The following is a 23,701-nucleotide window of genomic DNA, read 5'->3' on the forward strand; positions in this document are numbered from 1 at the left end:
ACACAGTCATCTTGCAATTGAATTTTATCAGTATACATCTTGAAAATATTGCCCTTGTTTGGAACAATGGAAATGCAGCAATTGTCGCTTTAAATATTTGTGAGCAATGTGATGACGCCAAAAAAGGAACTATGGGAATAACTAAAATTGTTATACTATTGTTATTAGCTGGCATGGCTAAAGAAAAGTGCTTAACTGTGTTATTTCTCAGATTTATTAGCGCTTTCTAAATGAACTGGAAAACAAGGTCTTTTCCCATAATCTTCATAACTTGCGATTATAATGCAGCGCTTACTACATTATTTTCTCGGAATGCCCAGCGGGTGTTGTGAGGGCGTCCGTCAGATGAGGCAGAGAAGCTGTGGCTCGTCGAGATGCTCCAACTCGGATCTAGACGGGCTTTTGGTTGGACTCCATCGTTGCACATCGCTCCTTATCGTCCCGATCTCACACCTGTTCGTACTTAACGCAGAAATGGTTCTGTTGCCTTTCATGTATTAGTTCCATGCACAAACCCTTTCCTTGGGAACGTCCCAGAGCGTTACTGAAGGCTTTGAGGTACGCTGAAGCGACGCCACCCCCGCAAACATCATCCCGCCATTGTTTGCTCTGGAGCCATCACAGCCGTGACACTTCGGCCAGCTCCTGCCGTTGCGCTGGTGGAGCCTAACAGGGGTCTGCGTGGACCACCGGGGCGGCCTGCAGCCGGCCCATTGTGTCCCCTCTGGGGTGGTGCGGGCTGCCCCAGTTAGCTAAATCACCGGGGTCGCCCGGGGTCAGCGAGCGCTGAGATGCACCCACTGGTGCAGGCAGCAGAAGTCTGCGTTGCGCTGCATAGAGGCCTGAGTAGGCTGCTCGTTTTGATTAAAAATGGATTTCAGTCGTTTCACATTCATTCATCTGAATGTTTGTGATGCGGCTATGAACTTTTTATTGATGTTGTTGCATTGCTTACAGTGGTCACAAAGAGGGATATCATAAAATACCAATATTTTTTGATAATTAATTCAAATGTTATTTTGTTAATTTGCATTATTTTAGTTGGTGTGCTTTCCATTTCCTTCAGTTGACTTTCTGTTTAATATTACCTTCCAACAAAGCCAGTATTGGACAGCTCCATCTAGTGGTGCTTCCTTATATACACTGTTTTAATACTTGTTTAAATTACATTGTTTTCTTTTCATTTAACCAACTGTATGTATATTACTGTATATAAGTTTATTGTTAATTTGTTTATATACAGTTATATGTAAATTTCACTCATATACACTGTATGGGATTGTCTGACAAAGAACAGATATTTAATGCACGACCCTCTCAGATCTTGAGCAAGTGGAACAGTGCGGATCGTCGGTGAGGAACGTTGACCGGTGTTCCTTCTCCCCACAGGCGAGCACTGTGAGCTGAACGCCCGCTCCGGCCGCTGTGTTCCCGGGGCGTGTAAGAACGGGGGCAGGTGCGTTGACCTGCTGGTGGGGGGCTTCGTGTGCCAGTGTCCCGACGGGGAGTACGAGAGGCCCTACTGCGAGATGAGCACCCGACACTTCCCCAGCCAGTCCTTCATCACGTTCCGAGGCCTGAAGCAGAGGTTCCACTTCACCCTCTCATTAACGTGAGGACTTTTTCCCCGTGTCTAGTTTTCCACCCCGTTTACTCCCACTGTGGGTTTTTTTTTCAACCTTATCTACTTTTCATTCTATCAGTCCTATACTGGCCCATGCTAAGGCTGACAGACAGTGTTTTTGTTGGGCCGCACCCAGAGTGGACGTGTTGAAACATACTTTTACCAGAATTCATTTCACAGCTTGACCGTCCTGCTTTACTGAGCACCTTCGTACACCTCAATCCACAATCCAAGCATTCCTGATTCTCCGTTGTCGGTGATTTGTTATCATTGTTTTTTAAAAAAAGGAAAAACCTTCACCATCCATCCAAACATGAAAACAGGAAGTGGCTTGTGGTGAGAGAGAGCTGCCAGTGTTTGGCTTTGCCGGACGCCGTTTCCTGCAGATGAGCCTGGCGGCCATATGGAGACTGACACCTCTTCCATGACCCCCCCGTGCGCCCGCCCGCAGGGTTAATTACGGAGACGGGGTTCGCCCGACGTCAGCATGTCCGCTTCCCACCTGGCTTCTGTCCCGAGGTTCTCCCCCTCCACCTCTCTGTCCATCCACACCTTTTATCCCCGTCAGATCTGTCCCCTTTCCGACGCTTTCTGTCTTCCTGGCGACTTTCCATCACACATTCCTGCGCTCTCCGGGTAAAACTGAACTTTCACCGTGTGTCCACAGGTTCGCCACGCGTGAGAGGAGCGCCCTGCTGCTGTACAACGGGAGGTTCAACGAGAAACACGACTTTGTCGCACTGGAGATCGTGGAGGAGCAGATCCATCTGACCTTCTCAGCCGGTTAGAAGCCTACACTTCTGTTCCCGTTACAGCCGTAATATCCACAGCAGCTGATTCGGGAACAGCTCAGCGCTTGTTACCAGGACCTCACACTCTGGAGGAAGCAGCTGGAACACGCTTCCTGTATCTACCTGTTCGCTTGTTTTCCTGACCGCCCCTCTCTCCCTGACCCTGGGCTGGAGTCCGTGGCAGCTGCCGGTAGACCAGCCCGGCTGGGCTTTCAGAATCCGCTCCCGTGGGTGTCTGAGTGTGCAAGGCTGCTCTTCCACAATGGAGGCTATAAAAATAGAAATACTTTCATATTTATTATTATTGTGTAAATCGTTTTGTTATTATTGATTTAGGAATATTAAATGAATATCAATCAGGAGGGATTCACAATACAGAAATGCCCAACTTCTAAAAGATATTTTCACTCACAGTCAATATGGGGAGAGTTGATGGTTTACATTTTTAAATGACCAAATTGGTGCTGAATTATTGCACCAGCCAGTTTGGAGGCAGATCTCGCATCTGATGGCAGATGTCCTGTGTGGACGTCAGCGATCACGAGCCCGATTTCCTCAGAGAGTCATCCCATTGTCCATCACGAAAGGCATTTTAATAACAGGGCAATAGCGGATCAAACCGACAAGGTCAAAGGTCACCCGCCCACCCCAGAGATAATTAAAGAGCACGAAGTAAACAGCCAGCAATAGGGGAGAAAGTATTCCCACCCGCATCCTCCCGTCCCGCACAGAAAATCATTAACGGCAGAATGGGGCTGTAGTGGTTTGGGTCCGCTGAACTGGAAGAGTGCCACGAATCACGATGCCTCTTTGTCCCTGACCGATTTGGTATGCGTGAAATTGATTTTGGTAAAAAATATATATCTTGGATAATTAGCCTCAATATCAAACCTTCCCCTCTGCAATCTTTGCAGGTGAGAATAAAACGACAGTGTCGCCCTTTGTCCCCGGCGGGGTCAGTGACGGACAATGGCACGTTGTTCAGCTGCGCTACTACAACAAGGTAAGCGGAGATCACCAGGAACACGTCCGTCTGATGCTCACATTGGACAATGTTTAATATTCTGAAACCCACACGTTTCAGCGACTGCAGACAAATTCAAAATTCCACCAGCAAACAAACACACAGGCGCTCTTTTCCGTTGACTCTGATCCTGTTCAGCCACATGACCCTCCGGAGTGCAGTAGTAGGTAAGGAACGTGTACTCACGTTTCACCACCCTGTGCATTGTGAGTTGAAATGTTACAGACAACTTCTTCTGTCCGCCTCAGACAGAAAAAAGTGTCTCAGCTTACAGTTTGCCCTGAAGGTGCAGTCGGTACGGACAGGTTGCAGGAGGGTGTACTTTGTCCTGGCTTTTGTCCGCTGTGTTGAAAACGTGGCCTGCACTTTGATGACTAGCTGGTGTGAAACTTCATCTTTGAAGTTCTAATAATTCATGATGTGACTTTTTAATAAGGTCCACGAATACATAATATTAAATTTAATGACAAATAGTCATGAAGTAATCTTTAGTACGTTAATGATAAGTCAAATATATTGAAAAGAAAAGCAAGCAAACAAAATATGACACTACACCGAAACTAAACTGAAGAAAAAAAGTTGTCTAAATATACATGTTGCTGACCTAATATTAAATAGGTATGGAGCTGTGAAAAATCACGATGCTCAGGACCCACACAGAGCACTGGAGTAAATAACACTTATTCATGGATGGTTTAAAATCATCCATGGGCCATTTTCTACATAGGACTTTTAAATGATGCTGGATAAATGTGCAAAATGTGATTAATTTAATTGGTACCTGTCATATTTACATATTTGAACACATCGCATCCAGTGCAAATGCAACAATATAGCAAATGTATTTAGCAACTATGTTTAAATGGGTTCCTGTTGCAGCTTGACTGACCGGTTAGATAAATTAAGCTATCATTGTACACTGAACGGCATCAAATGATCGAAACAACATGTTATGAGGCCAGTACTGAAAATTACCCTACTGTTCCTTTAAGAAATCCCCCAGCCACATTAATAAGAATGAAGCAGTAAACAAAGCAGATTCTACTAACTAGACCTCCACCACTTCTGAGCCCATTTGTCATGGTGGCTGTTGTCTCCATGTTGTGCTCTTGTGGAACCGGTGAGGATTTTACAAAGCAGGCCGAGGAAAGAGGGTCAAGGGTCAATGAAATAGGCCAGCCTGGGCGCCCTCCTCTACCCACCCCCTTTGTAAATCAGGATGGTATGGTGTTGCCATGGGAACAGACACAGTGGTCCTTGATATGGTGATTGGGTTAAGCTCTCTTGCTGAGATTGAAGCTGTGAATGGGGCTTTTGGAGTTGGTGTCTCCAACTTGGCGAAACAGGAAGAGGAAAATGCCTGTGATGTGAGGCATTTCCTGTTGTAGGTTTGGTGTCTGAGAGGTCTTCTTTTTAGATGAGGTGTTACCCTTGGATGTCTTCACCTTGTTCATTCCAAAAAACTGTGAGGAGGCACTACACTAAATCTAATAAAATATTATATTATATACAGTATGAGTAATAAAAGGAATCTTATGAATTATACTACCATACCATATTTATTATTAAGCACTTTAACACAACAAAGGAGCTGAAAAAAAGTGCTGTACATTAAAATAAAAATTCAATTACCAGGAACAGGACAGACATGGACAAAAAGTTCGTTAAAAGTAAAGAATAAAAAGAAAACAGAATAAAATAAAATAAGGGAAACATGCAGCAATTTGAATTAAGCAAGGGGTTGAATAAAACAGAAAACATTTAGGACAACATATTAAAAGAGTTACGAAAGGACTACCTAAGAAACCACACAAAACACTGCGTAAGAACACCTTATAAGGACCACCTCTCACTGGGTTAAATGCCAGGGTGTAAAAGCGAGTTTTTAAATGCAGTGATTGACGGCACTTGTCTGACACTGATTGGTAGGTCAGCCACTGCAAAGGCCCTGCCGCCTCTGTGCTTGTAATGTGACCGAGAAACAGAAAATAGTCTCTGGTCTGAAGACCTGAGAGAACGGGGTGGAGCATAAGAATGGAGAAGGTCTGACAAACAGGCTGGAGCCGAGCCATTCAGTGACTTAGAAACAAATAAAAGAATTTTAAAATGGACTCTAAAACAGACAGGGAGCCAGTGTAGAGAGGCTAAGGTCGGAGTTATATGATCTTGCCTGTTTGTACCAGTGAGAAAACGTGCAGTTGCATTTTGTACTAATTGTAGGCGAGCTAGAGATGTCTGGAGGAGAGGTTGGATAGAATAGCCATTGTTACACTTAAGGGGAAAGTAGATTTGACAGTCATCTGCATAGAAATGAAAAGAAACATTGTTGTAGCTCAGAGAGGTAGTAAGTGAAAGTGAAAGTGAAGTGATTGTCACACGTGATACACAGCAGCAAAGCACACAGTGCACACAGTGAAATTTGTCCTCTGCATTTAACCCATCACCCTGAGTGAGCAGTGGGCAGCCATGACAGGCGCCCGGGGAGCAGTGTGTGGGGACGGTGCTTTGCTCAGTGGCACCTCAGTGGTACCTTGGCAGATCGGGATTCGAACCGGCAACCTTCTGATTACAAGGCCGCTTCCTTAACCGCTAGGCCACCACTGCCCCAAAGATGTACTGCGTTGGCCGGGAATCGAACCCGGGTCAACTGCTTGGAAGGCAGCTATGCTCACCACTATACCACCAACGTACCAGTACAGTGATAATAAAAGAGGACCCAGAATGGAGCCCTGTGGTACCCCCTATGGAAGCGCCATTGAAGATGAGAAGGAGTCCTTAATAGAGACGCAGAGGCTTCCATTACACAAATATGATTTGAACCATTTGAGGGCTGGACCCCTAATACCCTCCCAATGCTCCAGCCTTGAAGCAAGAATAACATGATCAATTGTTGTTAAATTGAGAAGCACAAGTAATACAGACTCCCCAGAATCATTTGCTAACAAAACATCATTAAAAACTCTCAGCTGAGCCAATTCTATACTGTGATGTGATTTAAACCCGGACTGATTAGAAACCCGGACTGATTTTCTGTTAGAAAAGGCCTGTAGCTCGACATGAATGACCTTCTCACAAAGTTTAGAAATAAAAGGTAACTTTGAAATCGGCCTAAAACTTGCCGAGGCCTGTTTTTTTTAAACATGGGTTGAAAAACAGCATGCTTAAAACTTTTGGGCACAACACCAGAGACAAGGCTACTGTTAATGATGTAGAGGATTGGGAATGTCAAATTGGTCAAACACTGCAATATTTGGTGGTGCAATCGATTGGTGGCCAAGAGGTGGCATGATCTGAGCCCTATTGTGTTCCACTTTTTCCATAAAAAAATGCTTAAAATTTTCACAGGATTCAGCAGAGGCCTTTAACAGCTCAGGTTAAGAATGGAATTTAGTGTGTTTAAAAGTAGGCGGGGGTTATGGGAGTTACTAGATATTAGGTTAGAATATAATTTATTTCTAGCCACTTTCGCCGCCCTCTGATAACATCGCCAGTGCTGTCAGACCATTTCAAGGGAAACTTTTTTCTATTTTTGCTCAGCATTCCTACACTCTCGTCTGATAGCGCGAGTGGTGGCATTTAACCATGGTTCAGATTTTGTCTTGGACTGTTGAGGTTTAAGTGGTGCTACCAGGTCCAGAGCATCTTGGCAGAGTTAAATCGGAGTAATATTTTTTCTGGGTTGCCAGACAGTGAGGGTTGGTTACAGGTAAAAGAAGCACAAAAATTGAGCAGTAGTGAAAAGTCAGCATTCTAGACACACATTAACATTGTAGGTGCTGCTTGATAGACATAACATCAGAACACTTGGTATTTTCAGTGAAAAGTATCGTGCTATGTGAAGAGTTACAAAAATGTAATGAAGCACACCACACATATTTCCATGATTAATATAATACAGCAACTTTTTTATTAAACGTTCAATCATGTTCGTCAGTTGGCACACAAACTTATTAATTAGTCCTTTTTTTGAATGTTAAAAGTGAAAAATTAAGAAAGTGAAATGCTTCATATTTTAGTCTCTTGGTTTCTGTAGTTTTTCAAATTCTTATGTTGAACTCAGTATGATAAAGAGAGGCCATTCTGAACAAACTGATAAATCAAACATCGTTTTTTTCCTCCGAGTGAATGAATGAAATGTTTCATATCTTTTTTAAATAGCCTTCCCCCCTGTGTAGCCTGTGGTTCCATTTTAATCTGTGCCCCCCTGAGTAGAAAATGATTAACATTTTCTGAATGTAGGGCCGTCATCTGGTGGCTTTGTTTTGAATGTAAAGTGGCAAAGCCCCCTCTCCTGCCGTGTCCCCCGTTCGCCCCAAGTTCATATTCAGATCTTGGAGTGACGCAGAGACAATGGCCGGACCTCCTGCTGAGTTAATCTGAAGGCACAATGAGCCTCCGAGAGCACCAGACGGCACATTTATTCTGTACACATGTACTTGTTGTCTTCGCGCAACGGTCCTCGTCACCTCTAATTTTGTTCTGTTTAATATTGAAATATATATATTTTAACCCAGTTTAAACCCAGTGTTTTTAAGATTAGTCCTGGCTTGATAATAGCGACTATATTATAAGATTGAACTAGAGGCAGAGTTTTTTTTTTTGTTTTTGTCATTAGTCAAAAGTTCTTTCTCTCCCTCTTTCTCCATCAACAACTTTGTCCTTTCTCTGATAATCTACAGCAGTTTTTATTTAGTGTTTTCATTCATTCGGCCCTCTAATCCAGAGGCTTCATAGGTCAAATGGTTTATTCCATCTGACTGAGCTTGGATGAGATATTAAAATGTATTGTTTGTTGAATAACTCTCTGGCCTGTTAAAAGAAAAAAATAGTTGTGCTGATATCTGCACAGAACGTTCTGAATTCCCTCTGGATTTCCTTTTTAATTCCTTTAAGGTTGGAACACACAGTTTGGGTCTAAAGGTTCTTGCACGCGTTTTCTACCCAGCTGGATGGGATTCAGATGCCGTCCTGCTCTATAAGTCCTCAGGGACCCATTTCTGGACAGCCTGTGCATGTGCATCAGGAAGGTCCTGAAGACGGTTCCAGGAGAGGGTCAAAGGCCGCCCTTGGGACAGTTTTTGTTGTTAGCCCCTGAGCGTCGGGTTTCAGTCAGTTTCCACAGCTGAAATGACAGACATCAGTGAGAGAGAGAGAGAGAGACGTATCGGCTTCAACACCAACATATTTGCTCTGATAGGAACAATGGCGCGTTTGAATGGACCAGCATTCCTTCTTCTGCAAAAGCAAGTGCAGGAGTCTTACAAGACCCTAAGGGGTGATGACCTACTGCTTTCATGTCCAGAAGATGGAGAACCTTAAGGAGTGATGCCCAGAGATCTTCTCTGGAGAGTCTACTATTCTTGATTTTTGAATCAGCATCCATTGCTCTTTATCTGTATTTATCCTGTTGTTAAATAAAGCAGAATCACCTTTAGGTGACCTTAAAGCCTCGAACATTTGGCAGTAGGAAAATGGATTCGTGTCCGTTTGCAAAGGTTCTAAACGTCGGTTCCAAAGAAGATAAATATCTTTTCACCTGCGGAAACCCGAGCGCTGTAATATATAAGACTGAGGTTTACACTCCTCGTGGTGAGCCGGGCGATGACATCTTGTGTGTGCCCCCTGAGCTATTTGTCATCTGAGCCGCCCTGGAATCCGTTCACTGTACAGGTATCTGTGGTTGTCATCGTGGCTGCGTGAGGGCATGGTGGCCGTTCCGCTGCTGTGACGGACGTAATGGCCTTCCGGGCCCGTCCGGTGATGGATTCGAATATGAGCTTCCTCTGAGCTTTGAAATAAAATTCGCTCTCCTGGGGGCACATTGAGAGGAAACGCAATATGTTTTGTACTGTTTAGGAAGTTCTCCAAAACGCTGCCAATGTTTTGGGATATTTCGTGTCAGCCCACTGTTTTTGGCTCTTGAGACGTTCTGAGTACAGTTACCGACGTTACTACCCCAGGGATCTGTTTTTGGGTAGGACCTGATATTAAATTATATGTTGAACATTTTTGTAATAATTCAAATTAAATAAAATAATTAAAACAAATAATGCATCTGTCTATCTATGTAGATGTTCATAATCCTGCGTCTGAAGTTTCAGCAGCCTGGATTCCAATAACCTAAGGATTAATCTTCAGACATCTGTTTTTTTTTTTTATCACTGCCAGTCGTACTCAATGCCAGTCGTACTATAAAAAGAAATTCGTTTTTTTGAGCTCAGCTGTATATTCTCCACTTTGCCTTTCTGATCTTTGAAGCTCCCCGGCGGCCTAGTGGTTAGGATTTGGCGTGCTCACCGCCTCGGCCTGGGTTCAATTCCCAGTCAGGAAAGTCTTCTGAGTTTGTGGGGAAGTGGTGGCCTAGCGAGTAAGGAATCGGACTTAACCAAATGCTTGCGGGTTCAAATCTTGAACCGTCAAGGTGCAACTGAGGTCCCCTTCAGCATTGCACCGTCACCGCACAGCGCTCCACTTATTAAGGGTGATGGACATTTCGTTGTGTCGCTGTGCTGTATGGATGACAATGACTTTGACTTTTTATTCTCTCATTTTTAATATAGTCTCTCATCAAATGTAGTCCTGGTGAAAGTGAAGTGATTGTCACATGTGATACACAGCAGCACACAGTGAAATTTGTCTTCTGCATTTATCCCATCACCCTGAGTGAGCTAGGCCATCTGCTGCCCGTTACTGTCCATGTTTTACGCCGGGTGTCTCTGGGGATTCTTTATTTCTTCTGTCGCTCTTTCACTCCATCCATGCCAGTCTCACACTGCCCTAATCCAATTAGAGGCATGATTTAAAGAGCCTCGCTCCCCACTCAACAGCCGCAGAGTGTCAGCGATTAGATGTTATCACCGGCCACACAAAGCCTGTCTTTACACACAAAGACATCCTGACTGATTTGCACACAAAGGAAATGCACCTTGTGTCTTGTGTTGTAAATACAGGAAGCCCTCTGAGCTCGGGGTGTGAATGTAAATGTATTTTTGTGTTATCAGTCTTCGCTGGTTCCAGTTGTATGTATTCTGCAGCATTCGTATTTTGCAGCACACGTATGCTATACATTTTTTATGAATTGTTTAAAATGTGCATGCATAATATATGCAGTAATATATGAAAATAATTCAAAAGTTTGAAAATGTGATTTGCAGTTTAACATCTGGCTCCCTCCTGCTCCCTTCTGTTGGGCTGGCAGAAACCTTTGTACCCCGGTTCATAGATGCCACTAGATCCTAAAACAGATATAGACGTTAATGTGCCTTCATCTCACATGAACTTCACATAAACATCACTGCTGAAGATTAAAATATATTTGAAACTTGTTAAAAATGAAATTAATGTTAAAAATGAAAAACATAAAATAAAATTAAGCATTTGCAGTTGAACATGGTTTTAAATGTCCAGCAGCCTGGAAATGTGCTATGGAAATAATTGAATAATCTTGTCAGATCTGGTCACTCCCACCCTCTGTCTGAACAGCCATATTCAGAAATGCTCCAGCTTGTGGATGTAATTTGTCCTGAATGGCCGTGAGTTAATCCCGCTTTTCTCCCCTGTAGGCCAACATCGGACGGCTCGGCGTACCCCACGGGCCCTCGAGGGAGAAGGTGGCTGTGGTTGCGGTGGACGACTGTGATGTCACCATGGCAGTGCGCTTTGGTGGCCAACTGGGGAACTACAGCTGTGCAGCGCAGGGCACACAAACCGGCCAGAAGAAGTGAGTGGGATATCAACTTTAAACAAATATTGTTGAAAAAATATGGATTCAATGCACCTGCATAAATCCCTGTGATAAAATTACATGGCAAATAATAATCTGTTGATTTTTAGAGATTAATTGTAGCATTAAGGAAAGCATGTAAAAGTCCAATATTTACAGAAAAGGACCCGAGGGACGTCTTGTTCACCTCCAGCACAACTATGCGCAGTGAAACTGGAGCGGCGAGGCACGCAAACTGCAGGCCTGCGTTGAATAACCGATCATTACAGGAGATTACGCCTCTTTGACTCCCTCTCCTCTCACTCAACCCTCTACTCACATGCACTAATCTCCACGGATCTCCGTGCTGCTTCATGTCCGTCGGCCTTCGTGCTTAAAGCATGCAGGACGCGTTACTGGCAGGCCGCTGATTGTTTTTGTGCCCCAAGCACATAACAGCTATTCATTAGTCACCCCATCATTCTCATATAGTCCCAATCTGGTCGGGCAGAAATCTGAGTTGGTCCTGATTTAGGTTGTTTATTACAGGACTCTATTGTTCTATCACACAGTCTTCTTAAAAAAAAATATGGCAAAGGTTTGGGTCTCTTTTAACAAAAACAAAAAAAAAAAACAAGCCTGCAGATTGTGACTTTAAACATATGCAGCAGTTGCAGATCCAGGACTGGATCATTATTTTTGTCACAAATTCAAAGCTTTGCCAAATTGCCTATTTTGGTAGGAATAGGATGCGGCGTTGTAAATTTCAGACAGTGGGAGCATTTGAACTCTGGCCCTGTGTCCAGATGCGGCCTGTTTAATTGTAATCATAAGACTGAAGAACACTGGGATTTTATTGCATGTAAACTCTTTGTAATTCAAAGCGCAAGCTGGACAATCCTGAGCCGCTCTGTATTAGATTTAAGGGTTATAAAAGCATTTATGTTACTGCTGATTTTAGCTCATGGATGTAGGATGATGAAAGGTCTGTCTCTGGCCGCGTAGGTCGCTGGACCTTACAGGCCCCCTGTTGCTGGGCGGCGTGCCCAACCTTCCCGAGGACTTCCCTGTGCACAACCGGGACTTTGTGGGCTGCATGAAGGACCTCATAATCGACAGCAAGAAGGTGGACATGGCGGGATACATCGCCAACAATGGCACAACCGCAGGTAAAACCATACAGATATTGATACAGATACCTCATGCACCGCCAAAATGAGTTATGGGTCGGAAAACGTTAGCGCCACGTAATCAAATGCATTTATCCTTTTTTCCCTGCGAACGCTTTGCCCAAACAGTGGTGTCTATGTAAATTAGCTAGTGCTAACGCTCAGTTGGGTATATTGTGGTACATGTTGTGCTCCATGCAAGGCAGACACGCCCACACATTCATGCCACATGTGTGTGTGACTGAACAATAACACACAGCAGCATCAGCGCCATTCATTAATTTTAACAGATTTGAATTCAGTGGAATTTTTTCGTGCATAGGTTGTGAGGCCAAGAGAGATTTCTGCTCCAACAGTGTGTGTCAGAATGGAGGCGTCTGTGTGGAGAGGTGGAACACGTACGTCTGCAGCTGTCCCCTGGGATACGGCGGGAAGAACTGCGAACATGGTGAGTAGTGTAGCAACTTTACACTACTCCAGATCTTAAAATGCACTATTGACCCTTTGGCCTTGGCCTATGGCCTCCTGGAGTTTTTAATTCCAACCCACATTTCTTACAGTCTTTATTGGGAGTTTGGGATTCTGCGAACACAGGGAACACTAAAAGAGGCATTAGCACTTTGTTGGCCTTTGAGCTTTGAATCGGGAAATAATGGCATAAGTGGCTTTACATTTTCTCTCGGCTTAGTTTGACCTAATTCCCCCTGATTTCTCTGAATGAAGCTGCGTTATGCTGATTGTGTTTGCCGCAACTAATGCCTCTTGATATGTCACTTGTTATGCGATATTTCGCATAGTCGCTTTTTACAATGAGCTTAAAGATTGAAAAAAAGAGATCTGTTATTCCAGATTGACGTGTAATTCTTACCTCACACACACAAATGCAGTTGCAGCTCAGCATCAGAATCGCATTAATGTGCCAAGTATGTGAGTGTAACAAATACAAGGAATTTAATTCCAGTCAACGGTGTCTCTCAAGCTCAGTATTAAAAACACTATACAACACTATACAATGATGCACGTAAAGAGCAGTTGCAGTGTTGTAATGTTGTAGGTGATTAGCATTGTACCAGTTTGACAGTTCAGATTTTAGCAGGGTGACGGCGAGGGGAAATAAACTCTTCCTGCGTTGGCTGGTCCTGGTCTGCAGGCTTCTAGATCGTCTGCCAGAGGGCAGCAGGTCAAAAAGTCCAGGGTGTGAGGGATCTGTGATGGTCTTCCCTGCCCATTTCCTAGTTCTTGAGAGGAACAGGTCCTGGATGGAGGGCAGGGGGACGATGCTGTTGAGTGGCTGCTCCATACCAGACTGTGATGGAGGAGCACAGGACGTACTCAATAGCTGCAGTGTAGAACTGGATCAGCAGCTCCTGTGGATGACTGGACTTCTTCAGTTGTCTCAGGACAAGCTGCAGATCTACTAGCAGACAAACTATCATCTTATTATACCGCAGTTGTGGCCTAGCGGGTAAGGAAGCGGACCCTAAATTAGAAGGCTGCCGGTTTAAATACTGAACTGCATAGGTGCCACTGAGCTGAGCACCGTCCCCACACACTGCTCCCCGGGCGCCTGTCACGGCTGCCCACTGCTCACTTAATGCAGAGAACACATTCAGAGGACAATCACTTCAGACAACCCAGCAACCCAGTTTTTTTATTACCTGCGAATTTTTATATCCTATATTATAGAACTCTATTTCCTTTAGAATGTACTAGTTTTATGGTATTTATTAGTAAGGTGCTGGCCTTCTGGTTTTGATGTGTGCCAAATCCCTCTGCTTCAGCAATGCCCTCCCCTCAACGCTTTGATGGCCACGCCTTGGTGTCCTTTGCCGAGCTGGATGTCACCATCGCTGTACCCTGGTACCTGGGCTTGATGTTCCGCACTCGTAAGACCACGGGAACCCTGCTGCAGGCCAGCGCCGGAGACTTCTCCAGAATCAGCCTCACGGTGAGTGTGCATGTGATCGAGGACCTTTCATCTGTTTCTTCACGTCCTCATGCCATCTCAAATGAAGACTCCCTGTTTATAGATCAGCAACAGACACGTGAGGTTTCAGGTCTTTTCGGGGGTGAGGAGGGTGGCCCTTCTGGACCTCACCCAGTCCCATGTGAACGATGGAGAATGGCACCACCTTCTAGTGGAGCTGAAGAGCGTCAAGGATGGGAAGGACATCAAATACCTAGCGCTGGTGACTCTGGATTATGGGATGTTCCAGGTGCGGACTGTTAAAAAGTAGTATACCCTTCACTAATGACGTTGTGTACATATCATTTTGTTATGCTACAAATTATGTTTTTTATATTATGTCATCAGAAAACAACTTCTGAGAGAAGTTTTATTATTATGTCTAATTTGCTAGTGAAAATATAGAAAATAGGTTAATTTTAGGGTCTTGTAAAGTCAGAATGTGATTATGGTAAATGGGCTTCAGTCTGTTTCACTGTTAGTGTCTTGTGATAAATGCGGGGTAAAGTTATTCTGTGTGAGTCTGCCGTGTGACCTTGTTCTGCGCGGTTTGGTGTCGCGTTCCTCTGTAGAGAACCGTAGAGATTGGGAATGAGCTGCCCGGTTTGAAGCTGAGCGGCCTGTATGTGGGTGGACTGCCGAAGAAAGACAGTTCTGTGCAGAACGGCTTCCATGGCTGCATGCAGGTAAGTTCTTTACAAGGGATGTGCGGAGTGATCCTACTGTCTGCATTTTTGCCAGTATATGTTGAAATAATTTGTATCTGTATTCAGATTAAAGTGTGAATAATTAACATACTTGTTTTTTTGCTCGTGTCTTAGCAGATTTTCATGACCCATTATCATAATTACAAAAAAAATAAGTCAAGACTTCAGTTTATTGCAATAAATATGTATAACTATAAACATCACATTATATATTCATGTTACAAGATGTTAATATTTCATGAAAAATAGCTTGTTGAGAACAGATATTGAGAAACTAATTTCTCATCATTTTAATGTGTATTGATGATATTTACGGCATTTATCAGACGGCCTTATCCAGAGCGATTTGCAATCAGTAGTTACAGGGACAGTCCCCCTGTCTTGCTCAGGGACACAATGGTAGTAAGCAGGATTTGAACCTGGGTCTTCTGGTTCATAGGCGAGGCTACTAGGCTACTAGCACCCACTTTTCTTGTCACACCTGTAATATATCTGATCATGCACAACAACAAGTGGGTTTGTTTTCCCCTGTGGGTGTAAAGTTAATAAGATTTTAGTTAATATGTCGCACACTGAGCAGCAGTCATGCATGTGGGCCTCTATCAGGGTGTCAGGATGGGAGAGACCTCCACCAACACGGCCAACATAAACATGCGGCAGGGCCTGAAACTGCGGGTGGAGGAGGGGTGCGACGTCCCCGACAGCTGCCTGCTCTCCGTTTGTCCTCAGCACAGCCACTGCAGGGACACCTGGGCCTCGTACTCCTGCATCTGCCAGTCAGGTACAAGCTACATGACATCACTCAGCGCGGCGGATATTTATTTTCAACACTTTAATACTGAACTGTGTGCTGATATTGCACAGGCCATTTTGGAAGAGACTGCGTGGATGCATGTCTGCTGAACCCTTGTGAACACTCCTCCACCTGCGTACGTCGACCACACTCCCCCCGCGGCTACAGCTGTGCGTGTGAACACGGCTACTACGGCCAGTACTGTGAGAAACAGTATGTTTCCTGCTACTACAATCCTCCTGTGATACAGACACCACCCACACTGCATATAGACTGTCAAATCACACGTAAAGACATGTAACTGCTGCAGTGCTCCAATACTTGGTTTAGATCGGAGAGCAATTAACCTATGAAATACACAGGATATCTATGTTACCATGGTAACATAATGAAAGATCAGTCATGGCTGAAATTATCGGCACCCCTCTGTGTATGTATACACTGCTCAAAAAAATAAAGGGAAAACAAAAATAAGACATCCTAGATATTCTTTTTAAATTCATTGTTCTTTACATAGTGAATTAAACATTACACAAAACTATCAATGGAAATCAAATTTATCAACGCATAGAGATCAGGATTTAGAGTCACACTCACACTCAGTGGAAAAGCACAGTACAGCCTGATCCAACTTTGATGTAATGTCCTTAAAACTAGTTAAAATGAGACTCAGTAGAGTGTGTGGCCTCCACCTGCCTGTATTACCTACCTACAATGCCTGGGCATGCTCCTGATGAGGTGGCGGATGGTCTCCTGAGGGATCTCCTCCCAGACTAAAGCATCCGCCAACTCTTGGACAGTCTGTGGTGCACTGTGCCGTTGGTGGATGGGGTGAGACAGGATGTTCCAGATGTGCTCAATTGGATTCATAGCATCAGTGCCTTAGTCTTGCAGCAACTGCTGACACACTCCAGCCACATGAGGTCTAGCACATTAGGAGGAACCAAGGAACAACCACACAAGCATATGGTCTCACAAGGGGTCTGAACATTTCATTTTGGTTCCTAAAAGCAGTCAGGCTACCTCTGACGATAATCAGTGTTTAAGCTTCCTAAGTGGACAGTTTGATTTCACAGAAGTGTCATTTACTTGGAGCTGCATTGTGTTGTTTAAGTGTTCCCTTTATTTTTCGGAGCAGTGTATATAATTTAGGTGCATGATTTAGAACACACTTAACCTCACTTACAGCACAACAGGGGGATAACAGTGACCTCAAACCCAGTTTAAATAAGGAAAATGTGATTTGACTCTCTCCAGGTGCCTACCCACAAGGTTGCTGAATCAGTCCATATGGTCTTATATGCGGTGATTCAGCCTAACCTGCTTTTCATTTGTGGAGGAGTTTTTATCTTCAGTCAAAGAAAAGAGATTATGGAAAAAATGAGCCCCTGTGGTCTTTTAATGCTGTTGTCAGGCGCTGTGTCAAGTAAACATGTGTGATGGAAAAATCAGAATAAAACCCGTTTAAGGATTTATAGGGACTTCATTTAAATTTCTCTCTGATATTGTTCTGAAATATGTTTCCTTGTAGCCTCAATTCTTGATAACAATTAAAATATGTGTGTGTGTGTGTGTGTGTGTGTGTGTACAACAGGGTGGAGCAGCCATGTGCTCGTGGCTGGTGGGGGTATCCTGTATGTGGCCCCTGTAGTTGTGACGTCACGAAGGGCTTCAACAGGGACTGCAATAAGACCACCGGGGAGTGTCGCTGTAAGGTTAGAATATCCATATTTTGTGTTTCCATTGACAGTAGCAAAGATAAATCAAATGCTCTGATTTTGCTCCATTTTGACAATGAAGGTAACGTAGCACTGAGGACTTGTAATTTATTACTTTCAAAATGGCAGTCAGGGCTTGTGTGAGTGAACTGAGGGGTTTTAGAAGTGTTTTGGGCACAGTAGTTCAAGGTTAGGTCAAATGTACTAATGACATGTTTCCATAAATGCATTCCATTACAGTAAATAATTATTTTTTTAACAGAATAAAAAAAAAATTTAAATGAATGTGTAAACCTTCTGGGTGGCAAATTTGTTCATTACTTTTTCCACTTTTTCCTTGTAAGCTTGAAAGAAAAGTTAAATTTCACTTAAAAAAAACATGGCCCTGACCCAAGGACATTAACATTAGCATGCTAATGTGCTAACATTAGTATGCTAATATGCTAAGATCCACAAATTATCTTCATCGACATGAATGAAATATAATAACGAAAATATCTATTACCAGCTGGTTGAGGGTCACCTGGATGCTGACCCCTGACCCCTTCCACTCCAATAGGATTGTTACCGACTACGCTCTTCCCTCGCAGGACAATTATTTCCGACCCATGGGCAGTGACACCTGCTTCCCATGTGACTGTTTCCACCTGGGAGCCCACTCCCGAACATGTGACCCGCTCACAGGGCAGTGCACCTGTAAGACCGGAGTGGTCGGCCGCCAGTGCAACCACTGTGACAACCCGTTTGCCGAGGTGACGTCCAGCGGGTGTGTGGGTACGTGTACCTTACGTGATCTGACACAGAGCTTATTACGTCTTAAGAGACAGAGATTTACCAAGGCCCCAATGCAAGTAAGAATTACATCTGTAGGCTATTAATATTTGTACAGATAATGAAAATAATTAAGGTCACAGATGTACTACTGACGTTCTGCCAGAGAGCAAATATTTCAGATGTCTGCTTTAGATTAGCGAAGCGCATAGCATGACACAACATGCACGTAGCGCTCCCCCCGGTGCGACTCGTGCTAACTGAGTGCTGAGGGCTTTCATGTCAGAAGTATGCTGTTGTGAAAGAGCCAGGAAAGGATTACAGCTGATGCCGCTGAGCAGCTCTTTGTCGACTTTAAATGTGGCTGAATTGTTACCAGGAATAATGTGCAACAGCTCATTAGTGCTCCTGCTCTCTGTTACCGACAGTGGTTTACGAGAGCTGCCCCAGGGCCTTCGACGCCGGAATCTGGTGGCCTAAAACTCACTTCGGCCACCCGGCTGCCATGAATTGCCCCAAAGGATCCACAGGTGGGTTAACAGGCTCTTTGTCCTCATGTGACGTGCGCAGCAGAGGGATTATCGTTGCTGTATCTGTTAGCGCGTGTTTGGCTCATGCAGGGACGGCAGTTCGCCACTGCAGCGATGAGGAGGGCTGGCTTCCTCCACAGCTCTTCAACTGCACCTCCCAGTCCTTCTTCCAACTGAGAAAAGAGGTACAGCTCCCACTGGTGCCCCTACTGCGGACATCTATCCAACATTTCTTTTTTGTTGATGTATAATAGAGAGGGATCTTTCAAGCAAATAAAATATGTTAAGTAATTAATTGCACATTTTGCAAAGAATTAATCATGACTAAAGCTTGCAATATTATTACAAAGAAAAGTTTTGGGCAGAGGCTCAGGCTGTTACTTTATGTTCGTATGTTTGATGTCAGAAATTTGAATCAGCCAATCAAATAAATGTATGGCCAATCAGTTTAGTTGGTTAAAGTTGACTATAATGTTTTGGGTGTTAATTTACTTAAATATTTACAATTTATTGCTGCTATTAATTACTTAATTTTGACAGTCCCTCTCTTACTAAAAGTCACAGCCTCCATTCATTGTGTTACTGTTGTATTTCAGAATGAGGATCTCCGTGGAAATGTGTCCATGCTGGATGCTGAGCGGTCCAGAAGCATCGCCGACATGCTGCGGTCTGCCACCGGCCATGCCAGTCATCTCTACGGCAGTGACCTGAAGACGGCATTCCAGCTCCTTACACTGGTGCTGCAGCGCGAGAGCCAGCAGCAGGGCTTTGACCTGGCTGCCAGCCATGATTCATGCTTCAACGAGGTATGTAAAAGGGCATTAAACGAAGAGCCGGTTTGTCAAAATGCACTGACGAGAAGTCAGTGAGTGTGTTTTTATCTTCTCTCTGTGTGCGCACAAAATGTAATCTCTGGCTCTGCTTTGCTCACAATGACAAAAGAGCTTTAGCTTTGGTACTAAACACATCTAAACTCAAGACCAGTAGCATAGGCCTTATGAATCCAAGACAGCGATTAGCCCAGATTGTTCTTCGAGAGGATCCTGCTCAGAGCTGGACTGGATAATAGGTACAAGCAACAAAGGCCCAGTCACAGAGCCTGACCACTCACCCTGATCAGATCTGGTCTTAATTTACTTTTAAGTTGTCAGATAGAGTCAATGAGGAAATAGTTGCAGGCCATTGGGTGTTCAGGATTTGTAGAACCTTTTCTCCCAGTACGTGGGATTTTGCAAAACGTCGACTGTAGTCAGCTGCATACGAGCATCAGCTAATAATTAGATGTCTTCCAGAACGTTGTCAGAGCTGGCAGTGCCCTCCTGGACCCGTCTCGCAAGGAGCACTGGGACCTGATCCAGCGCTCGGAAGCAGGCTCCGCCCTCCTGCTGAGAACCTTTGAGGACTACGCCAGCACCGTGGCCCAGAACCTGAAGAGGACCTACCTCAAGCCCTTCACCGTTGTTACCGACAACATGAGTGAGTTTCCCTTTTTCATTCACGGCTCACGCCGGTGGTCCTCGGTCCTGCCGAGAATGGGAACAACCCAGCGCTTGCCTAATTAGGATTAGGGGCTTGTTACCAGCCTAATTATTCATGTGCCAGATCAGGATCTTGGAAGGAAATAATTCTGAATGAGGGGGCCATCAGGAATAGGCTTTGTTGTGGTTTTTTTTTAGTAGTAGTAAATGCTGAGTCTGTTCTTCTGGTGTTCAGTCATGTCTGTAGATTACCTGGACTCGTCCAGTCCAGAGCTGGCAAGCATGCCTCGCTTCCAGGAGATCCGGGAGACGTACTCCAAACAGCTGGAGTCCTCTGCCCACTTCCCGGATCCGTCCACCCGGACTGCAGAGAGCAGAGGTGAGATTTTCTCTAATGTAAACTGATCGGTAGCACCAGACGATCACATCCCAAACCGCCAAGGTGCTGTTTTGTTGTGTCACCATGTGCTGTGCTGCAGTGTTTCACCATGACAATCACTTCGCTTTCACTTTCAGAATGTGACAGGCCCGGTCTCCATCAGATAGGGGGCATTATTTCACCAGAACTCCTGCCACCTTTATCGTACACAGTTATGGATCCGTTTTTGTCTGCAGAGAGCTAATAAGCATTTCAGTCCTGCTGCTCTACAGATGTTTTATTAGACATGAGGCAGCAGTAACTTTTAATTGCATAGGGAGGCTCATAGTGGAATTATGGGACAGGGTAGGCCAATACTAGCCAGTTAGCATGCAAACTATGTCTGAAAAAGAGATACACACAGGGATAAATAAAATGTGTACCTTGAACCTGTATTTTTGGGTAGAAGGCTATCGGCATGACAATATTTGCCAACTGTTCCATCCGAGAGTGTTCCAAGTCTGAGAGATTACCAGGGTACCTCTTGTGAACACCTATTGTGTTTAAGCCTGTCATTTCTTCACATTCTTACACATTGTTCCTTTAACAGCCACTGAGGGACAATATCAGCAGCCCATCGCTGACCAAAATTACACAGACGATCTGGGCATCACTGACCTGACCTATCATGCATCTGCCAAGAGGAGGCGCCACACCGATGTGGCCCAGTCGCTCCCTGTTGCTGTGGTGATTGTCTACAGATCTCTCGGGCAACTCCTGCCTGAGCACTACGACCCGGATCGGCGGAGCTTGAGGTACGGTGATGCTGGTGATGGACGCTCAGCAGGTGATGGATGCTCAGCAGCTGCTGCTGCTGTGGTTCCAATAACAAACCCAGAGCTGGAGGGAGGGCAGGGATTTCACGGTGTAATCACACATAAGGGATAACCCATATTAGTTTACATGCCACTTCAAGTGCACTTCACTTCTAAAGCACTAAAGCATTTTTAAAAACAGCGACAGGTGACCAGAGTGCAGTATGAGAGGTAGTTTCATGCTTGTACAGTTGTTGTATAATCAGGTCCTCAAGTACAGGATAATTTATTGCATATTACTGATTACTTGTAACACACAGTACAGGCCAAAAGTCTGGACACACCTTCTCATTCAATGTGTTTTCTTTATTTTCATGACCATTTACGTTGGTAGATTCTCACTGAAGGCATCAAAACTATGAATGAACACATGTGGAGTTATGTACTTAACAAAAAAAAGGTGAAATAAGTGAAAACATGTTTTATATTCTTTCTTTGCTCTGATTACTGCTTTGCACACTCTTGGCATTCTCTCAATGAGCTTCAAGAGGTCGTCACCTGAAATGGTTCTCCAACAGTCTTGAAGGAGTTCACAGAGGTGTTTAGCACTTGTTGGTCCAGCTCACCCCAAACCATCTGGATTGGGTTCAGGTCCGGTGACTGTGGAGGTCAGGTCTCCACTTTTTGTTAAGTACATAACTCCACATGTGTTCATTCAAAGTTTTGATGCCTTCAGTGAGAATCTACCAACGTAAATGGTCATGAAAATAAGGTAAACACACTGAATGAGAAGGTGTGTCCAAACCTTTGGCCTGTATTGTAGATGCTCGTTGTGGCCTGATGTAAACCAATAAATTGTAGTCATATAGTTATAGTCAGAAATGTGAAAATTAATTCTAATTACTAGTGGCTATTACTATTGCAAAAGTTCAACCAGTACAAATATTAAAAATTATGTTGCAGCAGGTGAGGGCTATAAGTGCAAAAGTGGTCGTCACCAACTTCACCTCGAAAATTTAGAAAAACTCAAACTTTAAATTGACATGGAAACAGTAAAACAGCCCTTATCTGCATCAGTCCTCAATAGAGGTTATAGTTGTAATAGAACACATTCATAACATCGCACGGTAACAACTAGAGGCCATAATCACAGTATGCTGCAGGCCTGTCATAACATGGAGGTGCGCTGATGTGAAATACTACTTTCATGCTGTGTTTAGCCGTGTCTGAGAACCTCTGCGCTTCGTTTCTGCAGGCTCCCCAACCAGCCGGTCATCAACACCCCTGTCGTGACCACAGTGCTGCACAGGGAGGGCGAGTCCCCCTCCGTCCCCCTGGAGCGACCCGTCACCCTGCATTACAGGCTTCTGGAGACCGAGGAGAGGACCAAGCCACTGTGTGTGTACTGGAACCACTCCATAGCGTGAGTATTGTACAAATCATCACCAGCCCTGCACTGACACCATTTGCAGGCTCACTCTACCCTGGAAGGGGGTCCCTCTCTGTATCACGCCTTCCCAACGTTTCTTCCTTTATTTTTTTCTCTCTCCTAGAGTTTTTTTGTGTGGAGTTTTTCCTTGTGTGCAGAAGGGTCAAGTGTGGGGGGTGTCAACTGTAGGGCCTGTCAAAGCCCATTGAGACATACTGTATGTGATTTTGGGCTATATAAGAAATAAATGTTGTTGTTGTTGTTGTTGTATGCAGGTCATTGTTTGTTTCTGTGTGTGTATGTGTGTCGACATATGTACATGTGGCTGCGTTTGCGGTTACAGGGTGGCGGGAACCGGAGCCTGGTCCTCTAAGGGCTGCGACCTGATCTTCAGAAACAGCACACACATCACCTGCCAGTGCAACCACATGACCAGCTTCGCTGTGTTGATGGACATCTCCAAACGAGAGGTACCACACTGGGGCAGTGGCCTTAATCGAGTGACCTTTAACCCCTTTATTTTAGACCTGCAGCCCTGACTGCGGCATTCTCTTTCAGCATGGAGACGTCCTGCCTCTGAAGGTGGTGACCTACACCACCGTGTCTGCGTCGCTGGTGGCCCTCCTCATCACCTTCCTCCTGCTGGCTGTCCTGCGCAAGCTGCGCTCCAATCTACACAGCATCCACAAGAATCTGGTGGCGGCCATCTTCCTCTCTGAGCTCATCTTCCTCACAGGCATCAACCAGACCAACAGCGCGGTAATGTACTTTCCTGTTTCACTCACTCGCTCATTATCCTTAACCACTTAGTCCGGTTACTCGGCTG

General features: G+C 44.6%; 1 protein-coding gene and 1 non-coding gene across 2 annotated transcripts in view; one reads left to right on the forward strand and one right to left on the reverse strand.

Moving 5' to 3' along the window:
- The window catches only part of celsr1b (cadherin EGF LAG seven-pass G-type receptor 1b), a 49,338-nt gene that overhangs the window by 16,662 nt on the left and 8,975 nt on the right, over nt 1-23,701 (forward strand). The window contains exons 3-24 of the mRNA XM_028958499.1: nt 1,390-1,612; nt 2,292-2,407; nt 3,330-3,418; nt 11,002-11,159; nt 12,147-12,310; nt 12,633-12,758; nt 14,092-14,258; nt 14,341-14,526; nt 14,849-14,962; nt 15,590-15,764; nt 15,848-15,989; nt 17,371-17,491; nt 18,085-18,268; nt 18,694-18,795; nt 18,886-18,980; nt 19,392-19,601; nt 20,088-20,271; nt 20,509-20,652; nt 21,242-21,446; nt 22,702-22,869; nt 23,219-23,345; nt 23,434-23,634. Of these exons, the coding sequence (XP_028814332.1) occupies nt 1,390-1,612; nt 2,292-2,407; nt 3,330-3,418; nt 11,002-11,159; nt 12,147-12,310; nt 12,633-12,758; nt 14,092-14,258; nt 14,341-14,526; nt 14,849-14,962; nt 15,590-15,764; nt 15,848-15,989; nt 17,371-17,491; nt 18,085-18,268; nt 18,694-18,795; nt 18,886-18,980; nt 19,392-19,601; nt 20,088-20,271; nt 20,509-20,652; nt 21,242-21,446; nt 22,702-22,869; nt 23,219-23,345; nt 23,434-23,634 (3,401 nt within the window). The remainder of the gene's footprint in view (nt 1-1,389; nt 1,613-2,291; nt 2,408-3,329; nt 3,419-11,001; nt 11,160-12,146; nt 12,311-12,632; nt 12,759-14,091; nt 14,259-14,340; nt 14,527-14,848; nt 14,963-15,589; nt 15,765-15,847; nt 15,990-17,370; nt 17,492-18,084; nt 18,269-18,693; nt 18,796-18,885; nt 18,981-19,391; nt 19,602-20,087; nt 20,272-20,508; nt 20,653-21,241; nt 21,447-22,701; nt 22,870-23,218; nt 23,346-23,433; nt 23,635-23,701) is intronic.
- trnag-ucc (transfer RNA glycine (anticodon UCC)) lies at nt 6,057-6,128 on the reverse strand. Its single transcript has one exon. It is a non-coding gene; the product is annotated as a tRNA-Gly (tRNA).

Source organism: Denticeps clupeoides, chromosome 17, assembly GCF_900700375.1.
Source record: "Denticeps clupeoides chromosome 17, fDenClu1.1, whole genome shotgun sequence".
Classification (NCBI taxonomy): Eukaryota; Metazoa; Chordata; class Actinopteri; order Clupeiformes; family Denticipitidae; genus Denticeps; species Denticeps clupeoides.